The sequence below is a fragment of the Hypomesus transpacificus genome, chromosome 26 (genome assembly GCF_021917145.1).
Source record: "Hypomesus transpacificus isolate Combined female chromosome 26, fHypTra1, whole genome shotgun sequence".
NCBI classification, from domain to species: domain Eukaryota; kingdom Metazoa; phylum Chordata; class Actinopteri; order Osmeriformes; family Osmeridae; genus Hypomesus; species Hypomesus transpacificus.
The window spans coordinates 665,874-693,842 of NC_061085.1; the positions used below are offsets into that span (position 1 = coordinate 665,874).

Genomic DNA, 27,969 nt, shown 5'->3' on the forward strand with positions numbered 1-27,969 from the left:
TAAAATGGAAGTTGATGCCAGTGGTACAGGAGCTGGGGCAGTTCTTCAGGAAGATGATGATAGAGTAAACCGTCCAGTATGTTTCTTTTCAAAGAAATTCAACCGGTGCCAAACTCGATACTCCAAGGTTGAGCAGGAAACTAGCATTATTGCTTGCTTTACAGTTTGAGGTCTAAAACAGGGGCACTCATCAGACAAACTCAAATATCTCAAAACAAAAGTCCCAACTGGAAGATGTTAGCTGTTTTCACAGCCCTGTAGAGGAAACCTTTGTGAAGAAATTGGCATACAGTTTAAGCTGTGGCATTGAAGTTCAGGTTAGTAATCAGATTAGTTTTTCAATTGGTGAAACAATCTGGGACCTTTGATTTAACAATGTGCCTAAAAACGCCTAAACAGCATACTCAAAGTAAATTGACTGCTGTTCTTGAACCATTTGGAGTACATGCATGTAAATGGACTCTTTTGAAAGCTGACACTCTGAAGTTATGTTCATTGTTGTCAGGATCCCTGTCAGTCCTACTGGTGTTGAGTAATAGAAGCTTGAACACAAGGAAAGTGAAAGTCTATTTCCGCCTAGATTTTGTTTTGAAACCTTTGAAAGGTGGTAGGTATTAGCTGGAAGACAGAATTGGACCACAGGTTGAAGCCTTACCCAATTCAGATCAAAAGTCAAACAATACCACAATATATTCATATTTGACGCATGTTTTTATAAGAGTACATCCAGGCGTTTTCTAAAAGGGCCTTTTGGAGACTCCAGAATGACCCTTCTCACCAAGGTCAAATTCTTAGGATAAAAAGGTATGATTGTTATCGCTAATGAAAGGTGGTACTTAAACCATCATATACAGTGCCCTCCAAAAGTATTGGAACAGTGAGGCCAATTCCTTTATTTTTGCTGTAGACTGAAAACATTTGGGCTTGACATCAAACGATGAATGTGAAACCAGAGATCAACGTTTCAGCTTTTATTTCCAGGTATTTACATCAGGATCTGATGCACAAATTAGAAAATATCACCTTTTTGTTCGAACCCACCCATTTGTCACGTGAGCAAAAGTATTGGAACATATGACTGACAGGTGTTTTGTTGCCCAGGTGTGTCCTATTACATACATTATTCAATCAATAAATACCACTGAATGTCTACACTCAGGTTCAGATTGGGTAAGATAGGTTTTGTCTATGCAGACTGTATTCAGAGGTGAAAACAACATGAAAACCGGAGCGCTGTCTTTGGGTGAAAAACAAGCAATTGTGAGTCTTAGAGAAGATGGAAAATCAATCAGAGCCATTGCAGAAACATTGGCCATAGCCAGTACAACCATTTGGAATGTCCTGAAGAAGAAGAAAACTACTGGTGTACTAAGTAACAGACGTCGAACAGGTAGACCAAGGAAAACATCAGCAGTTGATGACAGAAACATTGTGAGAGCTGTAAAGAAAGACCCTAAAACAACTGTTAGTGAGATCAGCAACAACCTCCAGATGGCAGGAGTGAAGGTATCACTATCTACTGTTCGCAGAAGACTTCATGAACAAAAGTACAAGGGCTACACCAGAAGATGCAAACCACTCATTAGCAAGAAGAATAGGAAGGCCAGGCTGGAATTTGCCAAAAAGTACAGAGATGAACCTCAAAAATTCTGGGACAAAGTTTTATGGACTGATGAGACAAAGATTAACTTTTACCAAAGTGATGGAAAGGCTAAAGTTTGGAAAAAGAAAGGAACTGCTCATGATCCCAAACACACAAGCTCATCTGTGAAACACGGTGGAGGTAATGAAATGGCTTGGGCTTGCATGGCTTCTTCTAGGACGGGCTCATTAATCTTCATTGAGGATGTAACACATGATGGCAGCAGCAAAATGAACTCGGAAGTCTACAGAAACATTTTGTCTGCCAATTTAAGGAAAGATGCAACCAAACTGATTGGCAGAGCCTTCATCATGCAGCAAGATAACGACCCAAAACACACTGCCAAAACAACAAAGGAGTTCATCAGGGGCAAGAAATGGAAGGTATTAGACTGGCCAAGTCAATCTCCAGACTTAAACCCTATAGAGCATGCATTTTACCTGCTTAAGAGGAGACTGAAGGGAGGAACCCCACAAAACAAACAACAACTGAAAGAGGCTGCAGTGAAAGCCTGGGAAAGCATCAAAAAGGAAGAATGCAAAAGTTTGGTGACGTCAATGGGTCACAGACTTGCTGCAGTTATTGAAAGCAAAGGATTTGCAACTAAATATTAAGTCTTATTCACTTAAATATGTTTTAAGTATATCTGTTCCAATACTTTTGCTCACATGACAAATGGGTGGATTCAAACAAAATGTGATATTTTCTTAGTTGTGCATCAGATCCTGATGTAAATACCTGGAAATAAAAGCTGAAACGTTGATCTCTGGTCTCACGTTCATTATTTGATGTCAAGCCCAAATGTTTTCAGTCTACAGCGAAAATAAAGGAATTCGCCTCACTGTTCCAATACTTTTGGAGGGCACTGTATAACAGCTAAATCCCTCATTAGTATAACTGAAACACACAAACTGAAGCATGAACACATTGGAGTGCTTTATCTGATTCCCAGGATTGTCAAACAAAGAACACTGACATATTGCGCAATCGACTTTTATTTTGAAGGCTCCACAAAACCTGGCATATGGGGTATCGCCATTTACAGCTAGCGCTAAGCTACAAGGCTAACTAGCTAATTTCAGAGCCAGTCGAAGCCAGTTAGAAACAATCGTGTAGAGGGGGCGGGGGCAGAGGGGGGCGGGGGCGCGGGGGGGGGCGGGACGCACAGACCTGGAGGGCTGTCACCGGGGCATGGAAGCTCCTATTGGTTAAAATAAGGTGTCCATCGAAAGCTCTGAGTGTAGCGGCCATTTTAAGACTATCCGCGGGTTTGTACTCGACCCACATTATCTCCTATGAGCGATTGTGCGTCAAAGACTGAAAAAAAAAATTGGGCAAAGGAAGAATGAAGCAACAAGATCGTGGCTATGTGTGGATATAATTCACTGTTTGGACAATTACTCGACATGGTTAGATACTTTGGACCTTTGGGAATACGCAGATGAGGTTTTGATGGGTTGTGTGCATACCTGGAACATTCCGAAGTAATCGTAGGTAAGTAGTAACTTTTTTCTCTGACTTTGCTGAAGGAACGGTCACCGGACAAAGACGTTGACGGTACTTGCTGTTGCGAGTTGATCTTGAATTGGTTTATTTCAATGGAAGCACAAGAATCGTAGCTTTCCAATGATATATAACATGTGTAGCAGTCAAAAATATATATTTGTTGGTACTTAGTGCGTAGTAGCTGGGGGAGGAGGGGGCAGTGTTTCGGGCCCGCGGGCGGGCCCGGAGGAAAAAGAGGTTAAGTAAGGGGAGTGCTGAAAATGTACTGTCGCTGTTTGGTTTCCTACACAGTGGTGAAATCGTTATGCAAAGCATACAGTAAATACGTGAACCACCACACATTCTGGCAATAATTGTGACTGTTAAGCTATTATTGTTATTAGCTATTATTAAATAAGGGTTAAATAAAGAAAACGAATGAAAGATACATTTATTAACATGACGAAAAGACAAATTAACTTGAAAAAACGCTGCGTCTTCAGACGTAGGCTCTTAAACTAGGCAGAATAACACTTAGCTTATTATGTGAAATAAAAAGTACAAAAATACATAGGACGAAATTAAACACATTGGGTAGGCTATCCTTGATAAAAATGAAAGACACACATGGAGAAATATTGCATATTAACTTGAAACTGGAATCCTATTGCATTCGGTGCGCCACCACACAATGCAAAAATAGCTGATTACGCTACATGGCTACCGGTAAAAAATTTAATAAGCCACAACTGCATTATCCCTTCGCATGGAAAATTAGCATGTAAACATGCTCAGGGGAGAGGCGAGTACGGAGTCGATTTACGAGCAGGCCGGCGAAGACTCTCTGCAGAAACTGAGGTTGCTGCGAGGTACTGCTTAGCCAGGACACTAAGCTTCTTGTAGCGCCAAATGAAATGAAAGGAGACTCGCAGCAGAACGCAGAGTCGAATAGCCTACCTTTTTTGATTATGTTTTCATCGTTTCTAAAGTCACAACTATTAGAATTCACGACACATGAACCTTTTTTATAAAAATTTTAAAACTTTTTTTTTTAAATTAACCTGCCCTCATAAGTATTGGAAAAAAGTATCTGAATACTACATACTTTAGGATATAGGGATATTCGATTAACCCGCCCATCCTTATCCCATACACAACAAACTGTGATGCACTGTGTGCTTTGACATCTTTCTATAAGAATCGGCTTCATTTGCCAAGTAAGTTCGCACAAACAAGGAATTTACTATGGCAGGAAGGTGCATACGGTAAACATATAACAGTTTAAATCAGCATGAACTTTTTCAGCAATTTGAGCTACAGTAGCTCGTCTGCTGGATCGGGCCACACGGACCAGCCTTCACTCCCCTCGTGCCTCGGTCATGACCTTTTCGCCGGTTCTTCGCTTTTCCTTCCTTGGACCACTTTTGATAGGTACTGACCGCTGCAGACCAGGAACACCTCACAAGAGCTGCAATTTTGGAGATGCTCTGACCCGGTCATCTAGCCATCACAATTTGGCCCTTGTCAAAGTCGCTTAAATCCTTACACTTGCCCATTTTTCCTGCTTCTATCACATCAACTCTGAGGACAACATTTTTACTTTCATGCTTAATATACCCCATCCATTGACCATGCCATGATAACGAGATAATCAGTGTTATTCACACCGTCATATTGGTCATAATGTTGGCTGATCGGTGTATGACGACGGTCAGACAGTTCTGTTCTACAACATATTCCCATGTGACACCAGGCTGTAAAGGTTAACTTAAAATTCATTCAGACAGAAAGAGGGGACATTCTGAATTAATCCAGATTGTCAGACTGCTGAAGTTCACCAGCATGCTAAAGGTCTGTTGGTGTGTCTGGTGGTGCAATCTTCCTGGTTACCTTTGAAGGCATCAGCCTGTTGCTCCACAGACTCCCGCACCATTTTCCAGAAACAGTCAGAAACAGCCAGACTCAAGTTCTTGGTGGTCACCTGGTGGGCCTTCAGCATGCCGTCCCTATGGGCAGAAGCACAGTTACAAACACAGACATCAGAGAAAAGCAGAATGCTTTGAGTACAATATTATTTTCAGATTCACGCATACAGGCAATTCAGTTGTTTTGCTCCACCAATTATATAATATCCCCTAAATGGCAGGGTAGGTTATGTTGTTGAGAAGCACTTTTTGTCATATTTGCTTAATAAACTTCCTTCCACATTCTGTTAGCAACCAATAAACCTAAAGGTCTGACAGCAAAATGTAATAAATCAGATATCTGTCCAAGGACTGTCATAAACACAACCATTTATTTTGGACTGAACTAAATGAATGGTGTGAAAGAAATGTTGGGCCTATGTACAATGAATGTGTTTTAGGACAAGTTTACAGTTGGTTGAGAAGCTTGATACAATGTATCAACTCATTTGGTAGAGATGCCACCTGTAGTTTTATAACACCTAACTAGGAGACATGAAGTCTAGGACACGTGAAGTCTGGGTGACCTGAAAGAGTTCTTTTCACCTGGGGGGAAGAGACAGTTGGTCTGAAGACCATGTGGATTCAACTGTATTGTTCTAAGGATTTAACCAATGACAGAAGAGATTTGGTATAGCTTCATGTCTGTAGGATGGACCAATGACTTTTAAGAACTGTCATATCTATAAAATGGTCTGAAGAAGAATGTTCTGGGGGGTTCAGGGCCATCAGCTGTGTAGTGCTGGTGGGCTGGATTCTCCCGGTTCCATTCTAGAATGCTAGATGGAGCTGTATGGAATTGTGTTTGTGTTATTGTCTTATGTTTGTGTGTTGATGATGTTATGTTGGTAACGTTATTATATTTACACCTACGTCAAATAAACATTAACTCTATACTTCACCCGACTTCAGCTTAAACGATTGATTCTCTCAAAAATGTCCACGACAGTTTTGGAGGCGGCAGTAGGATGTTCATTGAGGTGCGACCTGGACTCGTGAGTGGCAAGAATGAGATTCTTCCTCAGTGTCAGGTGGTACAATGCGGCATTTTGAACAGGGGAAAGTGGTGAGTTATTGAGATCGATTACTTTGAGCGAAGTTATGGTGAGGTTGAAGTTATTGTTGAATTTGATGGGGTTTTGTTTGAATGGTACAATTTTAGTCTGATAAATATATGTGCAATTCTATCTCTTACATTTACTTAATTTGGATCCAAATTGTGATATTGCTACATTCCAACTGTAAATCCTCTGTGTTTAGTCTGAGTAGTTCAAAGATGCAGTTGTGGTCTGTGTTTAGTCTTTGATGTTGTTCAAAGCTGCAGATGTGGCCAGTTTATTTGTTGCTGCGCCAGTTGTAATATGAATTGTGCATATGGTTGTCCATCCATGGGTGTGTGGATGAGTGTATGGGTAATGTGGAATGTTCTCGAAATTCACAGTGGATCCTGATCTGTGAATGGATTGGTTGAAATTGTCATATCTAGTACCAAATTATTTTCTTTCTCACAAATACATGTTATTGCGATATTTTAGGGAAATTGTATGAGCTATCTAGGTCTATTGAAGTCATGTAATTACTAAAGTATACTAATACATGTTAAAGGGTTCGAGGCCCGTTGCGTTGAAGTCGTACAAATGATCTTGAGTCCCATTAGGGGTTAGAGTTCTGCATGAGTTTATTGCTACTGAGATGTGTGTGTTATGATTAATTCTTAGTTTGGTGGTGGACCAATGCGTGGCAAACATTGGTTAATAAATCCTAACCAAATTGACAAGTTGCAGATTGTCGACCAGAACTGAGATGGATGTGTAAACGGCTAATCTGATGTGGTGTTTTCCATGTTGAATTTGAATCCCGACTTCTCTTTTATGTGAGGAAAGAGAAGTTAAAGAAAAAGTGATTCTCTCAATTTCCACTACAATGGACAGCATTCAGACCAAATGCAATGACTGGACAGGCTACTTTGTCTACCTATGGCCTACTTCTCTGTTTACCTACCTAAAGTCACAAAATTTAGCTACCCTGCCTTTAAAGAGAAATAGTTTGGTGATAAACTCACTTCAGCAGCCTAGAGTTCTGGAAAAAGTCTTCCTCGTAGTCTTTGATAGAATCAATGCTCTCACTGCTGCTGCCTGGAGAGGAGCAGAGCACATGTAATGGCTGATCCAGCTCAGTGAAGAAACAAGTTATACCAAAGTAGTTTACAGAGTCAGAGCACCGCACCTTTCCCTGTCACAACAGCAAAGTATCCCAGAGCCTTCATGGGAAACAGCCTTCCTTCAACTATCTGTTGAATCTGTTACAGAACAAGAAAAACAATTATTCAATAAGACCACAGTCACTTTTTTCTCATCACCAAGGACATGAGGAAAGTGGACCAATGAAAGTGGTGCTTTACTCTGCTGGGGCTGGCCAGGTTCTTCTCAGCCAGGTCCACTTTGGTCAAAACAAAAATGGTCCTCTTCCCTTGGGGATCCATCTGACTGACCAGGTCTGTCACAATGCTGCGCTCGGCATCTACTGACCCGTCTGAGAAAACAGAACATGAATAAGGGAGAAAAGTTGTTATGAACAAAGTTATGAATTCAACACATATCTTTGTTCAATTCAAAGTTGTGTTTCATTTTTTCCCCTTCTTTGCCCCCACATTCATCATTTGTGTAATGTCCTTGCTGCTGTCTAATGAATAGCAGCTTGCTACTGAAGAGGTCTGTCACAAACCATTGATCAATTAACAATATTGAAAGATTACAACTAATGATTACGTTGTTACTCTTAAACGGTTTTGAATGTTCTGAATATAATAAACAATGTTTGATCTATACCCTGCTATATTGGCTTATGAGAACATGACCTTTGGTCATGTCCAGGAGAGAAATGTGCCCATCTCTGAATTATCCTTGATAAACTGTCATTATGCTGTTTGCTAAAGCTTGCTTATGTCTGCATAGCCATATAAGTTAGTTATTTGTAAGATGCAACTAAGGAATGTCTGAGACACTAGTGTAGGTCCAAGTTTACCACTTCTATGAGCCATCTAAAGACTAAACAAACGCTATCTAGCACCATGAATGCGTAGACACCTTCTGTCTGTGCTTGCGAAGGCTATGTTGATGTCACCCCCTAAACGTTTCTTGTGAGAGTAAAAACTCCCATATTGTGATACTATTTAACTGCCTTTCGTTCCTGTATTCATTGGTTAGTCCTTGGAGATGCTCAACTTGAGCGTATCAGACAACTACACCTTACAGATCTGTAATAAATATTTGAATTTTTCTTGAACTTGTACTTGGCACCTGACTTCATTGACTTGGTACTTTCACAGCAATAGGGTTCACAAAGAGACTTCTTTACTACCTTATGTAATAGTCACATTCACAAAGTAGGCCTACTAGTTGTTTAGTAATAAACAAAACACACGAAATACTGCCTTTGAATATAATTGGCTGTGCCTTGTAAACCAGGTTATTCATATAAATACAAAAAAATTGCACATTTTGGAAACAACCCGAAATTGTATATCTGATTGTTGCAACTGTCAAATGTGCATTTGGTTAAACTGCACGCATAGGGCAAGCAGTACTAAGATGGGTCATCTAAGTTTAAGTAAAAACCGTGTCCTATTCCTAATGGATAATAGATAATCTGTCAATATTGACTACTGGGTCTCACCTTGGATACAAAGGATGATGGCGTTAGGATTCGCCATGTAGGCCTTGCTGATGCTGAAGATAGTCTCCTTCGTATCTGCAGCCATGCCTGTGGTCACAGTCTAGAATATAAATCCATAAATTTGCATTAGCATCACAGCATTATTACAACTGTACATCTGTGTTTAACTCAAAGTATCTTGAGTTGCACTCACGTTGATGCATCCCGGTAGATCCACAAGGACCATCCTCTGGATACCTGGGCCTTTAACACTCAGGGAAATAGTCTGGCATCAAAACAAAAAATATTTAGCATGATTTAAGTTAAAATATCCTTGAGCTTGACATTAATACTTGGTTAGTAGTCTGAGACCAGCAAATCAGAAGAAGAAGGGGGGGATTTTAGTGTGTTTAGGTCATACAAGTCTGTCGCTTTGGGATGCACTGCAAGTTATTTGTGTCCTAATGCAATGCTACGCCATGGCCAAACTAGCTGTTTGCCATGAGCTTTGAAGTTTTTGTATAAAATTACAACAACAAAAAAAGAACAACAAAAAATACAAATGGCACAAAAGATACAAATTGTGTATTGTAATGCAAATTTCAATGTGTTTAAAGACATTAAAGTCAGTGTGAACCCTTGGCCTAGTTGAAGAGGCCAACAGCAGATTGGAAGAAACCTTTTTTGTGGCGTGTGGTATTGGTCGTGATACATTACATTTAGTCATTTAGCAGACGCTCTTATCCAGAGCGACTTACAGTAAGTACAGGGACATTCCCCCCGAGGCAAGTAGGGTGAAGTGCCTTGCCCAAGAACACAACGTCATTTGGCACGGCGGGGAATCGATCAGGCAACCTTCTGATTACTAGCCCGACACCGCCATCTGACTCCCTGGATGGACTGCAGCCTTCTGCCGGAGGCGAGTGACTGAAACAGAGTGTGTCAAGGGTGGGAGGAGTCGGCCACAATCTTCCTTGCTCGCCTCAGGGTCCTCGAGGTGTGCAGGTCCTCGAGGGTAGGCAGATTGCATCACCTTCTCAGCAGTGCGGATGATACACTGCAGCCTGCTCTTGTCCTTGGCAGTGGCAGCAGCGTACCAGATGGTGATGGAGGAGCTGAGGATGGACTCAATAATGGCTGTGTAGAAGTGCACCATCGTTGTCTTGGGCAAGTTGAATTTCTTCAGCTGCCATAGGAAGTACATCCTCTGTTGTGCTTTCTTGGTGCGGGAGCTGATGATCAGTTCCCACTTGAGGTCCTGGGAGAGGATAGTGCCCAGGAAGCTGAAGGACTCCACAGTGTTGACTGGGGAGTCGCACAGGGTGATGGGGGTGAGTGGGGCTGTATTCTTCCTGAAGTACACAACCATCTCCACTGTCTTGAGAGCATTGAGCTATGAGTTGTTCTGGCTGCTCTGGGCTTGAAGTTGGTAATCTGCCTGAGCCCTCTCCAGACAGAAGCAGAGTTGTTTGTAGAGAATTGGTGTTTTAGTGTCTCTGAGTACAGTAGTTTAGCTTCCCTCACCGCCTTGCTAAACCTGTTCTTCGACTCCTTGAATCTGTCCCTGTCCTCACTCCTAAACGCGGCCTCTTTGTCCAGCCTCAGCCTTCTGAGTTTATCTGTAAACCAGGGTTTGTCGTTGTTGAAGCTCACCCTGGTGCGTGTTGGTATACACAGAGCTGCCAACATTGTGTTTTTGAAAGTAGTAGCAAGCCGAGGGGAGCGAGGCGATTTCTTTAAAAAAACGTTTTAACTTTTTATTAGGGCTGTGAAATGATAAAAAATTGTAATAAAATTAATCACAGGTTTCTGTGGATTAATCATGATTAATTACATATGACCGATTTTCTGAATTTTTGTCATTAGTGTGCGTCTTTGATTTTGCGGTACCTTGATGCTCAAGTCACTCGTTGCCACTCGCAAAACTTTGGTGAACCCCTCGTCCTCAACAATATCAATCGGTCTACAGCTTTTTGCAATACATTTGGCAACTGTGCTAGTCACCTTGTCACAGGCAGACTTAGTGAGGGCCCTACGCTGTTCAGTGAGGGTGGTTTGGCGTATTCTACTTGAACTCCCCTCGCCGACCAATGCATGCTTCGCGTTGAGGTGGTATAGGTTACTTTAGGCTGGTATTGCTTCGGTGAAACAATAACATTCAGTCATTTAGCATTCAGTCATTTAGCAGACGCTCTCATCCAGAGTGATAACGTCTTCCCGCAGTGTGCATATCACTTTGGTTTTATTGGATGTTGCATCTTAGTTTTTTTGGAACACGAACTTGTCTACATGAGTGGCAGAAGAAGTTACAGAAACACCAGCACAGCCTGCCCCCGTCTCCCGGATTTCAGTACCCAAACATTAATGGGTAGCCGATGGTAATGTCAAGCCAAACCTTTGAGAAATATTGAGAACCCTGTGACGGACACCAGCTTTCCACCAGCTTTAATTTTGACACTCATATTCAAGGTAAGGGGTAACCTCTAGAATCACAGGATCTTCCACTGTGTGCCCATAACATATCCCTGAATCCCTGTGTGCTAGCGAATAACTGATACACCCACTCAAATACAAGCGACTATTCTAACTTTCTTGCGATCAAAGAAAGTGTTATGTGCTGCCTTTCACAAGCAAAAGCATATAAAAGTGACTTATTTGGTTATTAAAATAATGGGCAATTAGAATGGTCCCTAATATACTTACAGTAATTTATATGGATAGTATATACCAGGGCTGGGCGATGTTTTTTTTAAATTGACTTATCGAAGAAATGACTTCCCTCAATTAAGATACCGTAACATTAATTCATTTTCAAATATAGCTGCAAGCAGCAATGGGGTGGCCAAGCAGGCCAGATGACCCAGAAGAAACTTTTGACATCCTCAGAAGAGGGTTCCTAGTACACGCTTCAAGTTTGGCAGTTTCGAAAATCTAAAATCATTTTGATAGTTTGTGTGAGGATTGCATTGACTACATACAGCTTGACTACAGTGTCTGCGGTGTACCTGGCTTCCTTTGCAGTGGCTTACAGTCTCGCTAAACAGAGAATCAGAGTCATGACAAGCACGTATTGGTGAATATTTGATATTCACCAAAAACGTTTTATTCATTCATTCAAAATTCAGTCATATTTTGACGTAATTGTGGTCTGAAGATAATCTGTGCCAAATTTGGTGAATTCCTTTTATTCATTCATTCCAAAAACGTTTTATTCATTCATTCATAATGGGGACCACATCAATTCAGCTGGTATCATCAAAATGTAACGTGTCAGACACGGGATCACCCATGAGCGGTTAGATGACCCAAACTTTTGTGGACCTCTTTGGAACAGGGTCCTGTGCACCTGTACCAAGTTTGATGTAAATTCAGCAAATATTTCCTGAGATATGATCTCACTTCCTGTTTTGGTGGCTCCATCGCCGACTTTGATCAGCTTTACCGGAAAAACTGTTACGGTAAAAACAGAAAATCAATTTCAATCAATCAAATTGATCTGAAAATAATTGGTGCCAAATGCAGATTATTACAGAGCCACCTAGAGGTGAAATTGCATTACCTATTTTGGACCTCTTTAGAACAGGGTCCCTAGTCCAGTGGTTCTAAACCCTGGTCCTCAAGTACCCCCTGTCCTGCACGTTTTAGATGTTTCCCTGCTCCAACACACCTGATTCAAATGAATGGGTCGTTATCTAGTTATGCAGAAGCCTGCTAACGACCATGACTAATAGCAGCGCAATAATATAACAAATATGCTCGTTTAAGTGGAATGTTGCAATGTTTCTTTAGAGAATACCTGAATTAGCCATTTGTTTTACTTTTTTCCATACATTTGAAGCCAGTCGACCACTGACAATATACCGGCTCACCAAAATGCACATGTAAATGTTTACTTCCTCCTTTACTCGCCTTGAATATCGGGGTATACGATTGGTGGATTTTATGAAGGTGTCTTGTATATGAGCTCTTGCCTGTGTCGATAAAGAAACAAAATGTTTGTTCCTTGAAAAATTTGCAAGAACTGGACATGCCAACACATTTTTTAAGGGTTGTAGAAAAGTTTTAAAGCGATACAGAAAAATCCAGCTCCTCCATCGCCAGGGATCATTGAAATGCATGATTTTGAGCTTCGGCCCACCACCTTTACCCACATGGTTGTTGCTCAGCAAACGCACGTTGGAGAGAAATATCCCCGGTAACGCTGTACGTGCCCCAGAGTCGCACCGGCTTGTTTACCTCTCCTACGACGCTTCGCTGCTAGGACAAAGCCGAGGGTGGCTTTGACTATAATGCCCACTAATTCTGCTGCTGGAAGTTGTAGTCCTGATGTTTAGAAGCACTTCTCTTGTTAGAGAACCCCGGAAATCTTGGCAGAACACTGAATTAACAGACAAAACGACCGAAGCTGCCATCATCGGCGCCAACTTGTCAGCTACCTGAAAAGCTTAATGTCCAGCAATTGTAATAAAACACTTTTTTTGTTCTGTTGTTGCTGTCTAAAATTGGGTTGAAGACAATAGGATGGCATAACTCACCTCAGGGCTGACAGTCTGTCCCTCCTTCACACTCTTCCTCATCCTCAGCTCAATCTCATGTCTTAGGGCTGCCAGCTACGGAGAAGTGGGGGGATCCGCTGATCAACTATTAGTTAAGTGGATTGGTTGATCCAGGTGGCCCAAAGATCTTAATGTGTTATCATGAACTTACATCCTCCTCTTTGCCCAGGTCAAACTCTCGGGTGCTGTCCTTGAACATGGCCACATGGTGAGGGCCCTCACTTAGAGTTACCTACAACAGAAACAGATGCATTTGCAAAGGAAATGAGCCAACTTCATTATGAAAGAAAATTAGATCTGCGGTCAGTCAGTCAAATGAAGCAGAACCATTTTGTGTCTACATACCGTGCATTCACAAGGAGGAAGTAGGCATAGAGGAGTCAAGGAAGGTAATTAGAATTCAGCCGGACTTACTTTTACCGGAGAGCGCGTCATCATTTCTCCAGAACCCCGAGGAAAGATCCTAGCCTGAGCAATCATCTCCAACACACTGGTCTTTCCTGCACTCTGGTCCCCCACCACGACAACCTGCCACACAAGACAGGAGGGGAGAGGAAAGAAGGGGAGAGGAGAGACAGAAAGTAAGCAAGGGGACTGAGGTAGCAGTTTCATTTGCTTCATTTGTGTCCAAGCTGAAAGAGTTAAAGCAAGCCACACCTATAAAGCCCTTACCCTTGGCAGTTGGTCCTGCGTGTTGTAGTTTGAGTCATAATCAGACAGGATGTCTAGAACCTCAGAGTACATGTCGATCAGAGATTTCTGTTGCAGGGAGACACAGGATGAAAACTTGGGATTGTGGGATAGAAAAATAATGTATTTCGCCTTAACTAGTTTTTTTTTGTGTGCATCATCACCTTTAGTTTCCTTTGATGAATGCCCTTGTCATCTTTTTGCAAGACCACCTTCCTGAGCTCCTTGTTCTCCTTTTCCAGCCTCTCTAGCATGCGTTGGTATTTTATCTGTAAAGACACAGAGCTCCAAACTTATATAACCACTCATCTAGACTACTAAAAATTAACAGTAAAACAAATCTAGTATACTGATATTATTTCCCACCTGAGTTCGGACCAGTTCCTCTTGGAGCTGGTCTATCTTTTCTCTGTCTGAAGACTGGATTTGGGGGAGAAAGAAACAAAGAAAAAAAGACTAGAGGTGGATAAAGTTAACAATCCATTTCACATGTCTGGTATTCTCTTTCCCAATTACATCATGCATGAACCACTCCGAAAACACCTAGGAAAACTGAAATCCTCCCCCACAGCCACAGGGCATTTTAACACCAGTACTAGGGAGCACTATAGGGGAGGGAAATCCAGTTAATGAAAAAAAGATTCCAGAAAGAATTCAATCATGAATTTTGCTGTATCAATATCAAGAGTCAAATCACACCAACCTATGTCTGGGGAAAGTTGGATTAATTGAAATCCTAGTGAAATAAACATTACATGACATCATTACAACAGGATATATAATGATTCTACAACCCCAACAATCAATTAGAAGACAGTAATTTAGATGGAGGAGAGGATGCACAGACAGAGGAGGACAGAGCACAGAGGACATGAGGGGATTAAATGGAAAAAACACACACACACTCAGGTGGACACTAACAAAGAGAAAAAGGTTTTTCAGATATGCTTGTCAATAAGCTACTCTTGCATGCAATGCTCAATAGTGTATCCATTCCCTAACATAAGACATAACTATGAAGATCAGAAGCTATTTAAACAAACATTTTAAACTGTATTATGTACGGTTGATCTGGGCATTTCCAAAAGTACAGACACACCATGCTGGGGAATGCCTCTCCCTTCCATGATGCTTATCAACTGTACATTTGTCATATTTTGGGTGCATAGTTGACTGTAGTACAGTGCTTTGCATCGCCAGGATGCATGTGGTGTACGTAACTTCTGTAGGCTTGATTGTCAATGCATGCCATTCCTTCACTGACGTGGCAACACAATCAAAAAATAACTGACCTGTTTTACTACAGCTTGCCTACCCAAGTAATAATGTGTATCAACGGCTTCTTTATTGGTATTTGTTAAAAGGAAGATTACAGAAAGCACTGGAATTTCTGAAAATGGCAAATTGTCCCTTGCCAATTGCATTACTGCAGTGTACTGCTGCTTTAATAGTTAGTAAATGAAACAAACAAATAAATATCAAACTTGGCGAATGGTAAATCTTAGTTTACAATCTTCAATCCTATCAGTACTTTTACGAGACTGATTTTCTTTAGTGTGAATTTGATTATCAGGATCTTAATAGTTAACTGGATTGTGAGTAGGAAGGGGCAGTCAGAGGAGAGAGTACTGTACAGGGCTTTTCTCTGTATGGCCAGGGTAGGGAGGTGTGTCCTTCACCTTGCGTTTCTGCTGAGGGGGGCTGGGGCTGGGGTTCAGAACAGTTGCTGGGCTTGCACACGGGTTGTGGCGCGGGGGCAGGCTTGGTGGAGGTGGTGGGCAAGGGGCGGGGTCAGGCGGGGGCGCTGGCTGAGCGTTATTAGCGGCGGCAGCCCGCCGAACCTCGTCCTCGTGCTGCTGGATCTGCTGCTGAATGATAATGAGCTCTCCCAGCAGCCCCTGCGAGGGACGGCACAATGAGACAGAGGCAGGAGCAACAATCGAAAAGAACCAAGTCCACACACAGGGTGGGGCTAGGGTCAGGACATCACTTGTACACAACCTTTTACACAGCCTACACATCTAAATGTGTAGGCTTCAGTTGATGCTCAAGATTAACGTAAACTGTAACTATGAGATTCTTGCCATCATCCATCAGGGGACTAAACCAAGTCTGTTTCAGGTCAATAAGGGCAGGCTCCAGACTTTGCTAGTCCAGAAGTCTGACTGCAAGGCAGGCAACCTATAACCAGCATCTCTAATTCCAGTGGCACATGGGCAAGATGCTGCTCACCCATTCATTCTGACAGTACAGTCATTCCTTTGCATATTCAAGAAACAGAAAGAATATGCTTAGAGATACTAAATATCTAGCACAAGCAGTTGCTAGATATTGAATATTATTAATGTATATCTATATCAGTCTACTCATCACGGACTATCAAGAATATAGTATCACACTATATATGGGATAGCGTGTGGCAACGGTATATTTTTTATAGTATTAAGATGAGGAGAAAATGCTAATTCATCTGAATGGTAAATATGACAATTAAATGCAAAGCAAGCACTGAGAGTGAGTGATCTATCAGGGATGGAGCAAGAATAGTGTTGTCATCATCTCTAAGGAGAGAGAATCTGGAGAATAAGATAGGATGAATGTTCTCTGTGTTCAGCCTGGTCAGCCAGTTTGTTGTTGATGCTCAGCCAATAGTCCAATTGTTGTACCATGTTGACACTAAACGTAACATTTATAGACAAATGAAGGAGTGTGACTACAGGAAGAAAAAAGTGAGAAGTCTGTCAACGACAGAGAGACAACATTAAAGGAAAAACAGACAATGATATGAAAGTGACAGATGGATATAGTATGGGGGCTAAAACATACAGTACAGTAAGCAGAGATGTGACATATCCTGAATGCAGAAAGGCATCTTCTGGAAAAACAAAAACATTTGTAAAGCTTGAGAGGGTAGAAAACAATATCAGCAGCATGTCTACCCATGATTGTTAACATACTGTATGCTGTATCTCAGTTATATGGAGTGCTGTCACATTCAAAGACAATCTTGATAGGACAAGACAACTCAATGTAATAAGTCTCAGCTTCACATAGCGTAACTATATATACTATATCTATTGACACTGAAGGAGTAAAACAAAAAGTATAACATTAAAATGTCCAGAACATAGGTAAGCAACTCTTTCTTTGATTTCTTCAATTCTTCTTTTCAGTTTTGACTAAGGCAGATAAAATTGCGCCAAACAGCAGTAAGCTGTGACAAAGCCAGTCATTGCATAGGGAAAAAGAGAACTGGGATAGTCGGGTCATTGAAACTTGCCTTCTTGAACTGCTTATCAGAGCTCTCCGGTGTGGCAAAGGTGGTGGCAGGGGCCTCTGTGGTTTTTTGTTGGGGTTCGCCAGGGGTTTCTGCCATGGCACACAAATAACAATACAATATGGTTACACACAATTAAGTATACACTACAGACGACATACTCGTAACTAATAATAACAATGTCACTCATTCCCGATCCCAAATTATTTGTAAAACATTACCACATGGGTGTGAATGATCACATTGTAACACCTTGAGCGATAAAATCACACACCCCCAGACACGATTACATAAAATTATAAATAGCCTCAACATCTAAAGAGTGCTTGGATAAAACAACAGTGATAAAATAAATAATTGCTGTGCTTGTTTAGAATTAAGTATTAGAAGAAGAAAAAAACAACCCACAGTACGCAGCTCCCATGTGACTGAATCGAAATGTTTGGAAAATGTCTGAAAACTGTTTATGTCTGTATACATTTGCTTTATTTAATAGTTTAAGGTAGTTAGCTAAGTGTTTACCCATTACTAGAGCCACATATATCTTGTGGGTCTAATACTGATTATTTAGCTGGATATTATTTATTTTTTTACCTATCAATTGATCCGTCTGATTTTTTTTTTTTATGTAACAATGAAATGTTAACGATCCTGTAAAGCAAATTCCATGATTTGCTTCTCAGTACATTATATATGTGCAAAATGAGTTCCTGAAAGCATGTGCAAAGCGCAAAAACTTTGTTGCACCGAAATGTGGAGTTAGACCGTTGAACAGTTTCTCTTCCATCTTCAGCTCAGGTTTTGTATAGAGCCAAAACCTGACCGATCTAGGGTTAGGGTTAACCCTAACCCTAACCCTAACCCAAAAATTGATACCAAACTGGCATAAGTACCAGCCCAGAACCAGCACCTTGGAATTTTTGGTTTAAAAGGGGTGTGTGTTCGTGTTTGTTGGGATATGTTGTGTACCTTATCTAAATATTTCAATTAATTTAATTAACGTTGGGGTTGATAGTTTAAACCTAAAGTTTAGCACTTTAATTTGTAAGCGTTTGTTTGTTTGTCAATGACATATAAAGTTTGTTGTTTTCTAAATAAAATGAACTGAAATGGTCAATTTACTTTTTGGGGAGGAAAATTAATCGTTTAGATTAATCGATAAAATAGTCTACAGATTAATTTATAGAAAAATAGTTGTTAGTGGCAGCCCTTGTCTATTCTGATATCTGCAATTGATTTAGCTAGTGTTGCTGTTGCTGCTAAATTCAATTAAATTCGAGGGGGCGGAGATTCAGCTCCTTCAGGCAACACGCCCCCCCCCAGTCTCAAACAGAAAAGACTGCTGATTTTCTCATGATTTCAAAGCTTAATTTAACACACTTGTCAGTGTTTTTATTTATTTTTTTGAATTTGGATGGGTAGTTAACAACACATTTTTCTGTGGTGTAATGAACTTTCAAACTCATTTTCAATTCCACTTTACAGGATCTTTAACCAAATCTAATGCGAAATAAGATTTTACCGGTGGAGACCTTAACCACTACACCACCAGTGGGTACCTGATATATATATAGCTCTCCTATGCAATATTTATAGTTGTATGGTTAATTTATTGCATGAGTCCTTCAATCCAAGTTAAACATTTTAGGATGAGTGTTACTGGGCCTTGGTCGTCTGTCAGCATTGACTGTTGCCTTTCAAGATCCGTATTTAATTCAACAGTGTACAATGGGCATGGTAAAAGTCTGTACTGTATACTTATATACAGTTATAGTAGATTTTGCAAACATTTAAGCAGCCTGCAAATGGACATGGATAGCTCCACAAAACAGAGATTAGTCATCCCAAACACAAAGAACCGTAATTATACAAAGAAGGGTGGAAGTCAAAGGAGACAAACCCAGGCACAAACGGACAGACAGAAACAAGAGGTATCTAAATAAAAAAATGTTAGGGGTGAACATACTGTATCTGTTGTTAAGAGCACTACAGACAGAAGATAAATGCAGTCCACAGTTAAATTCACTGTATAGCCGCATGTTTGCTTTTCACTGTATTCTATCATTTCACTTTGAATCATGAATATACACACATTTTCCACTAGCAAGTGTAGGTTTGTGATCCTTGAAAAATACATACTCCTGTATGTATATCCTGTAAAATGTACTTCAACATTTCTCAAGTGCTAAAGGACCAAGCCAATCTGTATTTAACAGCAACCCATTCAGTGGGTGTGCCATCTTAGACTACCCCTGTACTATGTACTACCCATTTCACACTGAACTGAGGACACAAGTAAACTCTTTGGACTAAACTTGTGCCATACAGCAGTGCTTCTGAATATGAATGGTGACTGTGCACGGGCTTCTATTGACTGTGCTAACAAAAGTTTTCCTTCCCACTTGTTGCCACCAATAAAAATGTTACACAGTGCACTTTAGAATTTGCTGAAGGAGGAAATTAAAGAGCTTCTACAAAGTCACAAATGCTGCAGTCCAACAGTGCAAAACATGATTTTTTGGTGTAATTAAATGTAGTTAAAGTTGTAGGTTGTTTAGTATGAACTGGTCCGACACGGGTTTAACCCAGCTCAACAATTCTACTATAATAATATAACCACATTGTGGGTCTTCATGAAAAACGGGTATTAGAGGGGGCTGTTCAAATCGCTCAAGGTAGGAGCACATCGGGGCAGAGGCAGGATATGGGCGTCTGAGGTTTACACACCTAACAACAGATGCAGGCCAGAAGCTCCTTTGACTTCACTACCCACACTCACACCTGTGAAGAATTCAGAGGGAGGGGGAAGAGGGTGAGGGTGGGGACAGAGAAAGGAAAGAACAAAAAACCTAATCAAAAAGACTGAAGCAAAGATGGGATGAGGCTAACTGCTGAATATCAGTCCCAGTCCTGATGTAGCTTAAGCTTGACTGTTGCTGCCTTCTGTATAGTACGTCCATAAACAGCCAGAGATTAAGTTGTCCTTTCCAGTATTGTTACGCAAAAATACTTACAATGACTTTGGAATGTATTCAGACCCTTTCCCCTTTTTCAAAAACTGGTTGTGCGCTAGATTATATTATATAATAGATTATATATATAGATTATATTATATAAATAGCATTTGAATATAATAATGATATTGTATTATAAATAATGATAACTCGTTGCATAAATCTACATACATTATCCTATAATGATCAGTTGAAAACATATTTAGAAAAGGTAAGCCCATTTTGTATTTATTTTTATAATTATGTAAGCTTTTTGTTCATTACTAAGGACTTATGGCAGTGACTACAGCTATGAGCCTTCTTGGTTGGACCTCTACCAGCATGCAAATGGAAAAACCTTCTTACATTCTTCCTTGATAGTCCTCTCAAGGTCTGACAGACTAATTTGGAACTGAATTCCGCAAAAGTTTTCTGGCTAGATCACTCAATACAATAAGAGACTTGTTATGAAGCTATTCCACCACTGTATTGCTTTGTACATATAGGGCCAGTTTTGCAGACGCCTAGTCCATGACAAATAAATCAAATTCAATAGAAAATTCCATTGAGCTTGTTTTTATTTTAATTTTTTCAAGACTATGCTTAATCTGTGTCTGCGAAACCAACTCCTAGTTACTTGATTCATGACTTGGTTTTTGTTCTGGCGTACTATGAACTGTGTAGACAAATCTTTGCATTTATTGTCATTAAAAGACCATTAAATGATGATTCCCCAAAAAAACTGAGGGAAAATTAACTGTACAAATGAAATGAAATGTTAAAAATATATTTATTTTAACTCTTCTGCAAGCTCTTACAACTGAGCTAAAATATATATCTGTACTTTAAATAAATACAATTTTTGTTTCCATTGTCAACATTTTGAATAATTGTGAGGTAAGGTACATAGAAGTAGCCTGCATCAGTTGAAGACAAAAACACTTATAATCACTTTTTAATTAGAAATGTGTTTTAAATTAAGTCTAAGAATGTGGAAAAAGTTAAAAGGTCTGATTACTCCAAAGGCACAGTTTTTCCTACATCTCATGAGTGATATGAACAATATGCAAAATCTCATTTCAAGTATAGTATGGGTAGGGTTAGCCTAGCTAAAACTCTTCTCAACTCCTGTTCTTGGGAAGTCAGCAAATGTAGCTAATAATGTCAAGTTATATAAAAATGTATATAGCCCTTTTTTTGCAATTTCCCACAAGTGCTTTGATGGGAAAAATAATACTAAAACATGCAACAATAACATAACATATTAATTACAAAGAGCGTTACAGTGATTGCCAGGAAAACTGATATTATTTAATGTGACAATGAGAGAACAATACCATTTAAATAACAAAATAGCATACAAATCAGTAATGTACAACACCATACAGGAGTCTGATCTAGACCTGGTCCAAATAATGATTGTTTATTTACCGGTGGACAGGATGGTCTTGAGGAAGGTAAAGTTCGCTCCTATCTTATCCAGGTCAGGAAAAAACTTGACAATCTCTTCAATCTCTGGGAGGGCTTTAGCCAGTTTTTCTAGAAGTAAAAGGAATGAAAGTAAATTAAAGTTATCATATGTTTACAGATCAGGCCTACTACATCAATAACTCAGCTACATACGCCGATGACTAAGGGCCTTTGATAATTTAAGATCTTATATCTGAGGGCAGTGATGATAAGGGTCAACCTACCCAAGTCAATTTGTTCACTCAGCTCCCAAACAAAATCAGGTATTACCCAGTTGTATTCACTGAGATCAGGTAACATATCTTTCCACTCCTCATAAGTCTGCAAAAAGAAAACAATCATTAAAAACATGAGTGGGGAAGACAAACGTTCTGCTCTCAATGTAATCACAACGGAGTTCCAAGCGTCAACAAATGCAAAACTGAACTTTTTGCTCATTTAACATTGTGATAAAACACAATTGTGAGATTTAATCAGGGATCGATTAACCAACGGGCCTACCGTGCCCAGGCCCAGGGGCCCATAAGCTCAGGGGGCCCTTAACCCAGAGTGTGACGTCCCTGTTATTAACTTAATATGTATTGTATTGATTTGATATGACACGATGCGCCATAGCCGGTATATGCTAGGCTTAACAGGGCCCCAAAAGTCCTACTGATTAAACAAAAAAAATTGCCTAAACATTCACTTTGAAGATGTCACAAGAAAGAAACCATCATGAAACCTTTCAAGTGAGTGTTTATCCACTCAGTTTATCTATAGGACTTTAGAGGGGCTGAGTACTCCATGCAATATGGGCCCTTCAACTTTGTAGGGAGAAATCCAATTAGCAAGTGCAAAACAATAGCATTAGAGCTGTGTCTAAGCACCCCCAACACAATATTTATTGAAGATATCATATTGTTAAGCCTAGGATGGTCATTTTTCAAGAACGAGAGAGTTGTGTGGGCTACAAATGTACACTCTAGGGTTACAACTATCAAATCTTTTTGGAATATAAACGTTGTTTATTTTGTTGATTACTCAAGTACTTTTGCGTTTTTAAACAACAATATCAATATTATTCCTGACAACAACAACAACAACAAAAAGGGGGCGGGGGGGCCTTGACACATCCAGGCCCAGGGGCCCGTGGTTTCTTAATCCGTCCATCGATTTAATGTACAAGACGATGTACGCTGATATTATTAGTACATTTACTTTCGAAAACCTACGTACATTTTCGCTATTTCACTGAGATGTTGGCATAATTAGCCTCTGTTGGACGACATATACGACAGTGGTCTGTGATCCATCCGTTTTCAATCGTTAAACTAATAAACATGCCTCACATATAAATGAATGTTTCATGATTTATTATGACATTATATTACTAGTAAACGACTCATGGGTAAAATTATCATTATATACCTGTAGTTTTAAGCCAGTGTAGCTCACTGTAACGCTGTACATGGTTTAGAAAAATGCTATCACTGTTTAGGAAGCCAAATGGTGACAGTAAAATCTCAGCACTCCCCTTACTTAAATTAAAATTCCCAGATGAGTTGTTCAACCAACCTGTCACTCAAATTAGAGACAATCCCTGTGTGAATACCATCCCGTATGTGGCACTGAGGTTTTCCCATTTTAAGATGTTTGTAATTGGCTGAGAATACTTTGAGCCATTGGCTACTAACCTGATCTTCAATGCCACAGCCTAAACTTGATGTCATTCTGTTCATGAAGGTCTCCTCTACAGGACTGAAAACCATATGTCAGCATTTTTTTAATTTTTATTAAATGGAGCTTATGTCCGAGGAGTGCCCCTGTTTTAGAGCTATATTTTGAGCGCTGACAACCCCATCGCTGACAACCCCATCGCTCTATCCAGCTAGTTAGCTTCCCTACTTCCCTGATTCACTAACAAAATATGGACAGATGTGCCTGGTTTTCGCTCATTTAATCGGATCAACTTCATAATCCATTAACATATAGTGGAAATATACATCTAAGAATGTGTGGTCTCAAATATACATAAAGGTTTTTTTTTATCATTCCAGCGCGTTCAAACAGTCCCCTCAGTAAAAGTTGGCTAGCAAGTTACAGCAGCAGCAGGCTGGCCCAGTGACATTAGCCTGGTGGTCTTTACACCCTTGGCTACTAACCTGAACTTTAATGCCACAACCTTAACTTGATGTCAATCTGTTCAGGAAAGTTTCCTCTACAGGACTGTGAAACCGCTAACATTTTCAAGTTGGGACTTTTTCAAAACTTATTGAGTTTTTTTCCGATGAGTGCAACGAAATAGCTTCATGGAAGTCCGACTCGGAATCTGAGTTTTGGGACGCTTGACAAAAAAAACACAAAATTTTGCGTGTCGGGCATTTTAGAATTGTTAATGTGATCCCAGCTAACACAATGTTGCGGCAACGTTGCCAGTAAGTGCTCAGCTGGTAACCCGCGACGTTACCTTATGGCAGCGTTGTGGCAACGTTGTAGCAATGTTATGAAGGGAATGTAGCCAGTTGGTCCCATCGACAACGTTGACACGACGTCGTACCTTGGTCGGCTAGTTACGTTATTTTTAGACCCGTGGACAACATTGCCGCAACGTCGTACCTTGGTCGGGTGGTTACGTTATTTTTGGTCCCGTGGACAACGTTGCCGTGACGTTGTACCTTGGTCGGCTGCAGGAGATTACCCCTGCAGCCCCCGTAGCCCCAGCACCGCGGGGGGGGGCCTCGCAGGGACGGGGGCTTCCGGTGAATTTTTTTAAACTTTTTTTATTTATTTTTTATCCAATTTGAATTACATAGGATGCACATTGTCTTATTGTCTTGTCTGTGTTTCCAGAGTTGAAATAAAGAAAAGTATATAAAATTGTGCTTTCTTTGTTTCCAAGGTAAGCGACGTGACGAAATAGGTCAGATGGTCAGACAGACCGGCGAGCCCGCAGCAAATAGGTAGCTAACTGTAGCATAACTCGAATCCTGCTACGCGGACTGGTGTTATTGTTGGGCCGTACAGGTCATTTTCCAAGCTAAAACTGATCAAAACATCTCAGAAGCTCCATGTCACAAGAGAGGCTGTCAGGTCAGGTCATCCTTAGCATAGAGAATAATGTATGTGTGTAGGTGTATAGACTATATGTAGGCATATTTGTTATGTTTTGTAACATATGTTCTGTTTGAGCTGTTTGATAGGCCCTAGCCCAGTGGTTCCCAACCCTGTCCTGCTTGTTTTAGATGTTTCCCTGCTCCAACACACCTGATTCAAATGAATGGTCGTTAAAAGGCTTCTGCAGAGCTGGGTAACGACCCATTCATTTGAATCAGGTGTGTTGGAGCAGGGAAACATCTAAAACATGCAGGACAGGGGGTTCCGAGGACCAGGGTTGGGGAACACTTCCCTAGCCTATTTTTTTTTCTATTGGAATAAATTTGTTCTCTGTTTGAGCAGCTTTTTTCTGATAGAATACATTTCCCTCAAAAGAATAGCTTGAGTTTCAATATCTTGCATTTATTATACGGCTTTTCAGAATGTTCCAAAAAGTTCAGTTGATCGCGTCGAGGGTCCTGTTCGTCCCGTCGGGATTTATCTTTGGATAATAACCACCGGACAATACATTATCCCTTACATATGGGGGGGGGGGACTCTCAGGGTTATTCGGCCTCATGTGTTTCCGTTACGGTACTGGTCGGCTAAATGCGGTAATTTTGGTACCATGGGTTAGGTTGCCCTGGACCCTATGCGGTTTGCATACCGGTCCAACAGGTCTACAGACGATGCCATCGCTCTGACTATGCACACTGCTCTCTCCCACCTGGACAAAGGGAATACGTATTTGAGGATGCTGTTCATTGACTACAGCTCAGCATTCAACACCATCATCCCCTCCAGACTCGTCTCCAAAGTTGTGGACCTGGGACTAAGCACCTCCCTCTGCAAGTGGATCTTCCACTTCCTGACGGGGAGGCCACAGGTGGTGAGAATCGGTGACCGCACCTCATCCGTACTGATCACCAACACAGGAACCCCCCAGGGCTGTGTGCTCAGCCCTCTCCTGTTCTCCTTGTTCACTCACGACTGTGTGGCAACGCACAGCTCCAACTTCCTTGTTAAGTTTGCTGAGACACAACCATCGTGGGCCTCATCTCTGACAGTGACGAGTCAGCCTACAGAGAGGAGGTTGACACCCTGACATCATGGTGCCAGGACAATAACATCTCCCTCAACATCAGCAAGACCAAGGAGATGATTGTGGACTATAGGAGGCGTGCACCCTTACTCATCAATGAATCTGAAGTGGAGAAAGTCAGCTGCTTCAAGTTCCTCGGGGTGAAAATCAGCAACAACCTCACCTGGTAAATAATACACTATACTAATCCTAAATGCACATAGAATCTATTCAACCTATAACCTATTCTAACCTAGGTTAGAATAGGTTATAGGTTGAATAGATTCTATGTGCATTTAGGGTTAGTGTAGTGTATTATTTATTGTTATCTGTATATTTAGGAAGTTTTAGTATTAGGGTTAGTATAGTGGATTATTTATTGCTATCTTTATATTTAGGAAGTTTCACTTATTTAAGCTCAGCATAGATGTAAATGATGTTCTATGTACGTTAAATTATGCCAGCTGCTTGCGTTGTCTTGTCTTAAGGATTTCAGTGCCCAGTCTGACCTTGTGTTGTTCTGTGTACCTGACAAATAAAAGACTTGAGACTATTTCTTCCGCGACTTCAAATCTTCAGCTATTAAAACCGTTCCGCTATAAAAAAAATCAGTAGTTTCAGGCTATGACTGCTATATCTTTTCAGCTTTGTACCTCTTATGCTTGAATTAATATAAATCAATATTCATAATATTTTTTACATGGTTTTCAAATCCTCTCTATCCTCTTAAAGTTCTTCAACTTTCAAATCCTTTTTCTTCCTCAATCCTTCAGCAACAGCCACCATTTAAACTATAAAATGTTGACAAAACCCTAAAACGGAAAAAAAATATATTCAGCTTTTTGATATCTATTCAACTTTTTTAAATATCACTGATTATGTTTCATTAGTTTTTCAAACCGTTTCTGAGATTTACATGGGTGTGTATGTGAGAGCCTAGAGTGCTGACTGAAACGCTTAAAGTGGAGGGGAGCTTCGGATGTCGTTGAAAAAATATTTCTAGTTTGCCTGCATTGCCCCAATTTTCGCTCTTCATGCTTTGCTTTTGGAGACAGTTGTCTGTGGAATCCAACAGATCTACACATTTGTTCAGAGCCCCACGAAAGCTTGACAAAGTCCAACTTCTAAACTTTTTACTTTACAAAGAATTTGTTTGTCGGACTGACGTGAGTTTTTCAGGAAATAATTACGTGACCGGTTTGGCCGTTTGTGACACAGGCAGCTATGACAGTAGTAGCTCTGTTTAGCCTCGATTTTACCAGATTTTTGTGAAACTTGGAAAAACAACATTAACTGGCTAGATTATGTACGCTTTAAGCTAAATGTACATGCCTTGTTTGGCCAATTTGGTCGATTGTGGAAGAAAGTCGAACGTTTTTTTGTTACCGAGAGGAGTATCCAGCCATAGCGCTAGCTACTTTTGGGGGAGGAGAATTCCGGTTTCCCCCATGTTTCCACTTGTCACTAGAATGGTCATAACTTTTAATCAAAATATGATATCTCTAATCTGTCTTCTGTTCTACATTGCCAACCGATTTGTGGATATTCCAACTACTCAAAGTTTTCCTCCATCTTGTAATTAATAGTTTCATTTCCAAGACAAGTCATCGCAGAATATTACAATTCTTCCTTAACAAACCTGCCCCTCAGTCTGCCCCTGAGCAACAACTTTGTGCATGCCCATTTTAACGCATCGCTGAAACTGGGGTTTCAGAAGAGATTTTGCAGGAGTTCCAAAGTCTTTCACGCATTGGATTTCACCTGGAAATTAGCTACTTCAAAAGGTGAGTTTCTTACAGAAATAGTTTTAAATATATAAATGTAGTAGCAGAACTTGAATGGGGAATGTTATTACGTATAGGTTTCAAATGTAGGCTATTCAGCCTGTTTATCTGCGATCAGATTCACATTGTTAACGTTAGGATTTCGCTAGCTAGAAGTAGTTTAATAGGTTAAACCCTCCAGAGAGTTGTGTTGAAATAGTGAAAATGCATATATGATATCAAAGTTTAGCATCTCTCAAATCACCCACAAAAGAATCAGTGAAAATAAAAACACTCAGAACTGTTACAAAACCTTGTT

The 27,969-nt window shown here is 40.4% G+C and overlaps 1 protein-coding gene across 5 annotated transcripts in view; it reads right to left on the bottom strand.

The window, feature by feature from the left end:
* opa1 (OPA1 mitochondrial dynamin like GTPase) overlaps positions 1 to 27,969 on the bottom strand; it is a 134,210-nt gene that overhangs the window by 60,620 nt on the left and 45,621 nt on the right. For 2 of the 5 annotated variants that reach the window (XM_047049946.1, XM_047049947.1), the window contains exons 3-19: positions 21,956 to 22,052; positions 21,693 to 21,800; positions 19,996 to 20,049; positions 17,272 to 17,360; positions 15,671 to 15,889; positions 14,358 to 14,411; positions 14,156 to 14,260; positions 13,974 to 14,060; positions 13,716 to 13,829; positions 13,453 to 13,533; positions 13,281 to 13,355; positions 8,960 to 9,031; positions 8,767 to 8,866; positions 7,493 to 7,623; positions 7,318 to 7,390; positions 7,154 to 7,226; positions 5,018 to 5,133 (exon numbers count right to left, since the gene is read on the bottom strand). In XM_047049946.1, the coding sequence (XP_046905902.1) occupies positions 5,018 to 5,133; positions 7,154 to 7,226; positions 7,318 to 7,390; positions 7,493 to 7,623; positions 8,767 to 8,866; positions 8,960 to 9,031; positions 13,281 to 13,355; positions 13,453 to 13,533; positions 13,716 to 13,829; positions 13,974 to 14,060; positions 14,156 to 14,260; positions 14,358 to 14,411; positions 15,671 to 15,889; positions 17,272 to 17,360; positions 19,996 to 20,049; positions 21,693 to 21,800; positions 21,956 to 22,052 (1,648 nt within the window). The remainder of the gene's footprint in view (positions 1 to 5,017; positions 5,134 to 7,153; positions 7,227 to 7,317; positions 7,391 to 7,492; positions 7,624 to 8,766; positions 8,867 to 8,959; positions 9,032 to 13,280; positions 13,356 to 13,452; positions 13,534 to 13,715; positions 13,830 to 13,973; positions 14,061 to 14,155; positions 14,261 to 14,357; positions 14,412 to 15,670; positions 15,890 to 17,271; positions 17,361 to 19,995; positions 20,050 to 21,692; positions 21,801 to 21,955; positions 22,053 to 27,969) is intronic. The other 3 variants (XM_047049948.1, XM_047049949.1, XM_047049950.1) reach the window with 3 other exon arrangements.